Genomic DNA, 8,781 nt, shown 5'->3' on the forward strand with positions numbered 1-8,781 from the left:
GGCACCCCGGGGACCTCCAGTCAGGAAGACTCCTCTTCCAGGGTTCAGATCTAGCCTGGGGGACCCTGGGCCAGTCACTTCACCCTGTTGGCCTCAGTTTCCTCATCTGTAAAATAAGTTGCTAGGTCCTTACCTAGCAGAGAAAAAAATGGGCAACCATGCCAGTATTTCTGCCAAGAAAACCCCAAATGGGGTCATGAAGAGTCAGACACATGTGAAACAATACAAAATTGTAAAGCATCATTTTATAGTAAGAATAAGAATGTTCCAACTCATGGATAGTCAATGGGGACGTGTATGGGCCGTCCCAGCCTTCGCCTCCCCTCCTTCATGGAGCCCAGTCCAGCCAGGCTGAAGGGGGAGAGCAGGCAGACAAAATCTAGCTGAGCTCAGGCCAGAGAGGACAAAGCAAGAGAGAGACATCAAGAGAAAGTGGGTAAGGGGCAGCTGGTTGGTGAGCCAAGCCTGGAGATGGGAAGTCCTCAGTGGTGAGACCCTGGCCAACATTGCCTCTCTGCCCAGCTAAGACAAAAAGTAGAGGAAACGTGTCTAAAAGGTCCAAAAGCATCAGAGCTGAGCAATGCGTCTTTCCTTGAGTTGGAGAATCTGCTGCCCTGTTTCCGGTTCTTCTGGGCCCCTTTTTGGCCCCTCCTCATCCCCAGCCATCCCCTCCTCCCCCCTCCAGATCTCGACTTCCAGAGCCTTCCCTGGGACTTAGGAAGCTAGAGAGGAAGCCGGTCACCCCACGGAGACCTTTCTCTACAAGTGTCTGTAGGGTTCGGGTAACCGGCGTACATGGTACATCAATACTTGGAAAGGGGCACAGGAAGGAATCACCAGAAAGCGGAATCCACTCAGCGAGGGTCGGAAGGGGGCCCGTGCCAGGGCGGCGGGGCTGCTCCCCCGGGGTTGGCAGAGCAGGCTTGGGGACCCAGAGAAGGAAGGATGTCGGGGGAGGCCTCCCCAGACTCAGGGGGGCTCAGCCTGGCTAATCGAAGCTGTACACAGTGGGCAGTGAGGCGAGCTTCTGGATCAGAATCCCAGCAGTCTTCCAGCAGCTCTGGCAACCCGCCGGGGTCCTAGGAGAAAGGGCAGAGAGTTGGGGCTCCCTCCCTGCCCATGTCTGCCCTTCCTCCCTGGGAGCTCGGTGTCCCCCATTTTGGATGCCTCCCCCACCTCAGCCTTCTTCTCCATGAAAGTTCAGAGGATCCCAAGAGTTGGGGGAAAGGGGCCTTAGAAATCATTCAATCTGGGGCAGTTGGTGGCTCAGGAGGTAAAGAGCCAGCCCTGGAGCTGAGAAGACTTGGGTTCAAATACTGTGTAACCCGCCCCCCCAAGTCACTAAATCCCAAGTGCCTAGCTCTTGCCACTCTTCTGTGTTGGAACCAATACGTGTATGGATTCCAAGATGGAGGTAAGGGTTGTTTTTTTAAAGAAACCATCATCGATGGGGTACAATTGGGTACATAGACTAAATGATCGCTCTATTGCACATAGTAATCATATGGAAATGGGTTTTGAAAACCCAGTGGAATGGCTCATTGGCTACGGAAGGAGGGAGGAAGAAGGGGAGGGAAAGATCATGAATCATGCAACTATGGAAAAATATTCTAAATCAATTAAAAAATTAAAACCCCATCAAATCCAACCAGTTTGTTTGACAGATAAGGAAACAGACCTTTTCAGAGTCAGATTGGAGTCGAGAGACTCTGGTTCAAGTCCTGCTTGCTAGTGGAGGAAATTTACCTCTTTGAACCTCAGTTTCCCCATCTGTAGGATGTACTCTCTACTCAGGGCTCTTGTGTGACCCTGGGCAAATTACTTGATCCTGTTTATCTCAGTTTCCTCCTCCTTAAAATGAGTTGGAGGAGGCAATGGCAAACCAGTGCAATATCTCTGCCAAGAAAACCCCCAATGGGTTGGATATGCCTGAAAAATGACTGAGCAACAACCAATTTAGGGTGCGCTGGAGTGGGAATTGGCCTCTCTGGTCCTGGAGAGGGAACTAGAGAGCTGAGTGGTTCCCTGGAACCATCAGAAGAGGTGATGAGACTACCTGGGTGTCGGGAGGTCTATAGGGAAGAGCCTGAGTAGAATTAGGGGAGTGTTAGCCCCCCAGAGCAAGGCTCCTCCCTCCCTGTCCCCCAATTTCCCTTCCCTCTCCTGGGCTTTGCACCCCTCACCATGGTGGCACGGTACCAGCTTGGGGGAATGCGGGGCCGCCTTCTCTCTGCCACTGCCAGGGCCCAGAGCTCGCAGGTGGTGGGGCTACTGCCCAGCTCTGCCTCATAAGCTAGCTGGAATGGCGGGGGCCTGTGGTCTGGGGGTCAGGCACAGGAGAAATAGGAGTCAGCCACTTGGGTGCTTCCTTAGAAAGGGCGCAGGGTGGAGGGAGTGAAGGGAGAAGAGCTGGGCCTCAGGAAGAGCTCAGGAGAGGAGTCCCAAGGAGAGTGGGGGAGGGGCATGGGGGGGGCCAAGGAAAATGGCACCAGGACAAGAGGATCTGGACTGGTTGGCACGCCTGGGTCTAGTTCAAGCTTCCCCCCTTGTTGGCCATCGTGATGTTAGACAAGCCTCTTGGAGCCTCAGACTTCCTCCTCTGAGAAATGGGGAGGATACAGGTCTGTATAGAGGTGGGAGTATGGGCGGGGGGAGGTGGCAGGGAAGAAGAGGGCATATGGGCTGGGGTGCTTGGGGCCAGCTCCTCACCAGGCCACAGGTCAGGGCAGCGACTCAACGTCTCCCACAAGAGCAAGGACAGAGAGTAGATGTCAGCCCTGCGCAGGGCCATCCCCCAGTCCTGAAGGTCCAGAGTCTTGTCCAGGATCTCCGGGGCCGTGTACCGCTGAGTTCCAGCCTGGGGTGAAGGGGCCCATCTGAGCAGACGGCAAAGCCAAAGCCTCCTCTTCCTCCCCGCAGGCAGCTCCCCCCTTCCTCTTCTCTCCTCCCCTCGGCCCAAGGTCCCACCTCCATGATGGTGGCTGGGCCCCGGGGCTGAGCAGGGAGCCAGGCAGGGGGCTGAGTGAGGCCGGGCAGAGCCAAGGCGAGGCCCAGGTCTCCGATGGCGCAGGAGCCATCATCCCGAACAAGCACGTTGTGGCTCCCGAGGTCCCTGTGGGCAATGCCCGGTTTGTAGTGGCCTGAGGACGGGATTCGAAGGCAAGGGTCAGTGCCGGCCCCCTGCTCAGGATGCCCTGTCACCCCTTCGGCCTTCCCCCCAGGAGGAGCCCTGATGCCAGCCTCCTCGGGCTCACCGTCCCTCCAGGATTCCTCATGAAGGAACGCCAGGCCCCTGGTCAGAGACAGTGCCAACTTGAGAGAGCGGCCCCAGTCGCAGGTATGCTGGGCCAAGAAGTGGCGCAGGGAGCCCTGGGAGAAAGAGGAGACACCTGGGGCAGGACCGGAGACAGACTCTCCCACCCCCACACACCATTGTGGCCACTGCAAAAGGATATCCAGTGATTCCGGTCACTGTAACGGTTCAGTACCTACTCAGTGTTTGAGGCAGGACCGAGCCAGGGGCCTGGAGTCCAGAAAACCCCAGTACAGCCTCATATGCTTGCTAGCAGGGTAACCCTGGGCAAGTCACTTAACCTTCCTTGCCTAGCTCTTACCCCTCTTCTGCTTTGGCAACAACACACAGTATTGACTCTAAGATGGAAGGGCTTATAAAAACAAGAGACAGAGTCAGACAGAGGGACAGACAGACAGAGACACAGAGAAAGGAGAGAGAGAAAGAGAGAGGAGAGAGGAAAAGGGAAAGAGGAAGAGGGAGAGAAAGAGAAAAAGGAGAAAGAGAGAGAAGAGAGAGGAAGAGGGAGAGAAAGAGAAAAGGAGAAAGAGAAGAGAAAGGAAAGAGGAAGAGGGAGAGAAAGAGAAAAAGGAGAGAGGAAGAGAGAGAGGAAGAGAGAGAAGAAGAGGGAGAGAAAGAGAAAAAGGAGAGAGGAAGAGAGAGAAGAAGAGGGAGAGAAAAAAGGAGAAAGAGAGTAAAAGGAGAGAGAGAAAGGGAAGAGAGAGGAAAGAGGAAGAGAGGAAGAAGGAGAGAGAAAAGGAGAAAGAGGAAAGAGAGGAAGAGGGAGAAAGGAAGAAGGAGAGAGAGAAAGAGAGAGGACAGAGGAAAAGGGAAAGAGGAAGAGGGAGAGAGAGAAAAAGGAGAAAGAGAGAGAAGAGAGAGGAAGAGGGAGAGAAAGAGAAGAGAAAGGAAAGAGGAAGAGGGAGAGAGAGAGAGAAAAAGGAGAAAGAGAGAAGAGGGAGAGAAAGAGAGAAAAAAGGAGAGAAAGAGGGAGAGAAAGAGAGAAAAAAGGAGAGAAAGAGGGAGAGAGGGAAAGGGAAAGAGGAAGAGGGAGAGAAAGAGAAAAAGGAGAGAGGAAGAGAGAGAAGAAGAGGGAGAGAAAGAGAAAAAGGAGAGAGGAAGAGAGAGAGGAAGAGAGAGGAGAAGAGGGAGAGAAAGAGAGAAAAAAGGAGAAAGAGTAAAAGGAGAGAGAGAAAGGGAAGAGAGAGGAAAGAGGAAGAGAGGAAGAAGGAGAGAGAAAAGGAGAAAGAGGAAAGAGAGGAAGAGGGAGAAAGGAAGGAGAGAGAGAAAAGGAGAGAGAAAAAGAGGAGAGAGGAAGGAGAGAGAAAAAGAAGAGAGAGAGAGAGGAGAGAGGAAGGAGAGAAAAAGGAGAGAGAAGAGAGAGAGAGAGGAGAGAGGGAAAGAGGAAGAGGGAGAGAAAGAGAAAAAGGAGAAAGAGAAGAGAAAGGAAAGAGGAAGAGAGGAAGAAGGAGAGAGAAAAGGAGAGAGAAAAAGATGAGAGAGGAAGGAGAGAGAAAAAGAAGAGAGAGAGAGAGAGAGAGAGAGAGAATGAGTATGATCCAGGACCAAGAGATGGGAGCAGAGTCCAGATAGCCATCCTCTTCCCAGCCTAGACTCTTACCTTGGGGTACAGCTGAAGCACCAGCAGGGGCCCAGGGGGCACGGGGCCAGGGCCTCCTTTGCCAGCAGCAATGAATCGGACTATGTTGTCGTGCTGCAGGCCTGATAGCTCATAGAGTGCCTTCTCTGCCTGGAACTGGGGTGCCGCCCAAGGGGGGAAGGCCTTGATGGCCACCGGCTCCCCCTGTAGGAGTCCTGCCCATACCACTGTGTGGCCTCCCTCTTGCAGGACCTGGGCAAAGGCATGGCGTGCTGGGGGGCTGGCTGACCAGCTGCCTTCCATCCTACAAGGTGCTTCTCCCCCAGCCCGCACCCCCCTATCTATTACAGCAGAGATGGCCCGGCCCTCCCCCGCCCAGCTGGGACCTTTAGTGCCCCGCCACCTCCCCACCACCTGAGAGAAGCACAACTCCTGCAGCTCCGGCAACTCCTGGCTCCAACCGCTGCCTGGCTCGGGTTCTAGTGGCTGGCCTCCCGAGGCCCTAAATGCCTTCCATTGTCGAAGGGCTGGAGATACAGGTGTTGGGGGGCCATAGGGTTGGGAGGTGGGGGGCCAGCATGCACAGGACCGGGGGCTGGGGAGGCCGGATGGATGGGATGGAAGGAAATGGAGGTGATGGGCCTGAGACCACAGGAGGCAAGGAGAAGGAGCCCTGGGGTTCCTGGGGCCTGACGGGTGATGGGGGGGTTTGGGGGGGCAGAGCTCTGTGCTAGCAGAGGGAGGCTGGGAGAAGGGCCCAGAGAGTACCTGGGAGGTGTTTGTGTGTGGGGTGACCCAGACAAGCATCGGAAGGATGCCCAAGGGGCACTGGGGGGGAGAGGGGTGGCAGGGGTCAAGGTGTACCCAAGATGCCTCCGCTCAGCATAAGAAGGAGAACGGTCCCCAGCAGAGACACGGCCACCAGAAAGGAGTCCCCTGGACAAGCAGAGAGCGGCTCAGGGCCAGAGGGGGAGACCCCGGAGCATCCCCAACCTGCCCCCAACCTTGGAGAGGAAGGGCAGGGCCTCTGGGAGGCCTGGGAACCAGCCCGGCCTCCCTAGAACTTATCTTCTTGACACCAGGGGGAGAAACATTCCAAGGCCGGGAGGAGGGAGGGGCGCGGGCTTACCAGGCGGAGGCTGGGGACCCCGAGAGTCGGGGGGCCTGGAGGCCCCGGGAGGTGGCAGGTGGCTGTAATTGGCATTGCAGAAGTCAGTGCCACAGGAGCAGGTGAGGAGAGTAGAGCCAGGGCTGGGGTGGGCACGGCGGGCCGGCTCACATCGGGGGGATTCGCAGCCCGGCTCGTCACTGTCTCGGCAGCCTGCTCGGGGTGGGAAGGGGCGGGTTTGGGGGGACTGCTTTCCCCCCTCCTCTAGAGGCCCCTAGAGATTCCTCTCGTCTCGCCCCTCCCCCCAGGCCCCTGCACCCCCTTATTCCGTCCCGGCCACTCACCCTGCATCTCCAGCTGAGCCCCATCCTGCGTCAGGTTCCAGATCCCAAAGCAACAGAGACTGAAGAGGCAGCGGATGCTCCTGGGGGGCCCCGGCCCTGCCTCGAGCAGCTCCCCCAGGGCCCTGGTACTGCCCTGGACGCCGGGGCCCTCAAAGAAGACACACATCCGGTGACCTGGCGGGCGAAGGAGCGAAAGAGGGGGATAGAAGGCGGCCAGCGTGGACGTCTGACCAGAGAGAGCCCCCCACGGTCCCCCGCCTGGGGTCACGGTGGTGGCAGCCATGGAAAGGGGGGCCCCTGCCCTCGGCCCGGCACCCAGATCTCTCGGCCACTTAACAGGCCTGTCTCAGGGGCAACCCGCCTGTAGACTCTTACCCTGCACAGCTGTGGGAAGAAACATCCAAAATCTGAGGGTCCCCAACATGCCCGAAGAGGGGTCCTCAAGGACAAGGTTTCCGGGAGGCTGAGCGGCGCCGGTGCTTCCTCCTCGGCCGCCTGGCACCGCGGGGCTCTGGGATCCCATCGTCCCCAACTCCTCCTCCCTGCCCGCCCTGCCCTCCTTCCCAGCCTGTGTGGGGGAGACAGCAGCTGTGGGGGTGGTGGGGGAGAAGGGAGGAGCAGGCCAGTCTGAGAGCCTCCGTCCACTCCTCCCGCCTGTGATCAGAGTGGGGGGCTGAGGAAGCCCTGCCGCTGCTATCTTGGTCTTTCCATGGCACCAGGGGAAGGGAGGCGGCCAGCACGGCCTTCGTCCCTCGGGAACCCCAAGGGTTCTCTCCACACACCCTCCATCCGGGCCACGGTTTCCCCACAGAGTCCAGGAAATCAGGCCTCCACGCCCCAATCTGCTCAGCCTCTTCCAGGAGTCAGACCCGATGGAGGGGGCCAACCAGAGGGCCAAAACCTTGCCAGACATAGACAGGGCAATCCACATGACGATTCCCGGGGACCTACTGGGTAAAAGCAGCCCTTCCTGCCGGCTTCTGTCTATCTGTCATTGTTTTGGAGGCCTCCGCTGGGCTCAGAGGGGTCAGGGCTAGGCCAAGGGGGCCGGAGACTCGCCCAGGGTCACCACGCTGGGAAGGGAATGAGGCCAGCATTCAAGAGAGTGACCTGAGGCTGAGCAGACCAGGGAATAAAGGGTCCCCTGCGGCCTGGTGTAGGGGAGGAGGGGCTTAATGTGCGGTGTCGGCTTCTGGGGGGAGAACGACCATATTGAATAATTCAGTTAGTATTTCATAAGAACTCTTGAATAACACTCTATCAGGCACACACTAAGCGCCTCACACTTAGCTCAGCTGATAGTACAATCACTCGACTTCGGTGAGGCTATTACCACCATTTGGTTGGGTCCCACTTCAGGCTCCTGCTACTGCTCCTGCTCTACTCCTGCTCTTGCTCCTGCTCTGCTCCTGCTCGGCGCCTACTCTGCTCCTACTCCTGCTCTGCTCCTGCTCCTGCTTCTGCTCTGCTCCTGCTCTGCTCCTGCATGGCTCCTGCTCTGCTCCTCCTTCAGCTATTCTCCTGCTCTGCTCCGGAACTGCTCCTGCTCCACTCCTGCTTCAGTCCTTCTGCTGCTCTGCTCCTGCACTGCTCTTGCTCTGCTCCTGCTCTGCTCCTGCTTCAGCTCTCCTCATGCTCTGCTCCTGCACTGCGCCTGCTCTGCTCCTGCTTCAGCTCTTCTCCTGCTCTGCTCCTGTACTGCTCCTGCTCTGCTCCTGCTTCAGCCCTGCTCCTGCTGTGCTCCTGCTCCTGCTCTGCTTCTGCTCCGCTCCTGCTTCAGCTCTGCTCCTGCTCCTGCTATGCTCCTGCTCTGCTGCTGCACAGATCCTGCTCTGCTCCTGCTTCTGCTCTGTTCCTGCTTCAATCCTGCTCCTGCACTGCTCCTGCTCTGCTGCTGCTCTGTTCCTGCTCTGCTCCTGCTTGTGCTCTGCTCCTGCTCTGCTCCTGCTTGTGCTCTGCTCCTGCTCTCCTCCTGTTCCTACTCCTGCCCTTCTCCTGCTTCCTCTCTGTTCCTGTTCTGCTCCTGCACTGCTTCTGCTCTGCTCATGCTCTGCTGCTGCTTCTGCTCTGCTCCTGCTTCAGCTCTGTTCCTGCTCTGCTCCTGCATGGCTCCTGCTCTGCTCCTGCTTCTACCATGCTCCTGCACTGCTCCTGCACTGCTCCTGCTCTGCTCCTGCTCTGCTCCTGCTTCAATCCTGCTCCTGCCCTGCTCCTGCTCTGATGCTGCTCTGCTCCTGCTTCAGTTCTGCTCCTGCTCCTGCTTCTGCTATGCTCCTGCTCTGCTCCTGCACAGATCCTGCTCTGCTCCTTCTTCTGCTCTGCTCCTGCTTCAATCCTGCTCCTGCACTGCTCCTGCTCTGCTGCTGCTCTGTTCCTGCTCTGCTCCTGCTTGTGCTCTGCTCCTGCACTGCTCCTTTTCTGCTCCTGCACTGCTTCT

The 8,781-nt window shown here is 57.4% G+C and overlaps 1 protein-coding gene across 3 annotated transcripts; it reads right to left on the reverse strand.

The window, feature by feature from the left end:
* Window positions 1–225: 225 nt before the first annotated feature.
* Window positions 226–7,508, reverse strand: AMHR2 (anti-Mullerian hormone receptor type 2). 3 transcript variants are annotated; one of them, XM_056798117.1, is made up of 11 exons: window positions 6,720–7,486; window positions 6,345–6,518; window positions 6,022–6,213; window positions 5,757–5,828; window positions 5,307–5,419; window positions 4,914–5,144; window positions 3,255–3,369; window positions 2,968–3,140; window positions 2,710–2,857; window positions 2,184–2,320; window positions 226–1,079 (listed from the first exon to the last, which is right to left on the reverse strand). In XM_056798117.1, exons 1-11 carry the CDS (start codon window positions 7,273–7,275, stop codon window positions 855–857), a joined length of 2,136 nt encoding a protein of 711 aa, XP_056654095.1. In that variant the 5' UTR covers window positions 7,276–7,486; the 3' UTR covers window positions 226–854. The 3 variants fall into 3 exon arrangements, with proteins under 3 accessions (XP_056654095.1, XP_056654096.1, XP_056654097.1); XM_056798118.1 differs by lacking the exon at window positions 5,757–5,828 and having other exon boundaries at window positions 6,720–7,485; XM_056798119.1 differs by lacking the exon at window positions 2,184–2,320 and having other exon boundaries at window positions 895–1,079; window positions 6,720–7,508.
* Between the last annotated feature and the right edge of the window lie 1,273 nt (window positions 7,509–8,781).

Source organism: Monodelphis domestica, chromosome 5 (genome assembly GCF_027887165.1).
Source record: "Monodelphis domestica isolate mMonDom1 chromosome 5, mMonDom1.pri, whole genome shotgun sequence".
Classification (NCBI taxonomy): domain Eukaryota; kingdom Metazoa; phylum Chordata; class Mammalia; order Didelphimorphia; family Didelphidae; genus Monodelphis; species Monodelphis domestica.

What these genes read in the sequence shown, in the direction of transcription:
- AMHR2 (XM_056798117.1), bottom strand. Translation starts at nt 7,275, where the DNA reads ATGTGGATTGCCCTGTCTATGTCTGGCAAGGTTTTGGCCCTCTGGTTG. An exon ending in TGAGGAATCCTGGAGGGACG is followed by an intron (nt 3,141 to 3,254) that starts GTGAGCCCGAGG and finishes TCCCGTCCTCAG; the next exon opens with GCCACTACAAACCGGGCATT. An exon ending in CTGCCCTGACCTGTGGCCTG is followed by an intron (nt 2,321 to 2,709) that starts GTGAGGAGCTGG and finishes CCTGACCCCCAG; the next exon opens with ACCACAGGCCCCCGCCATTC.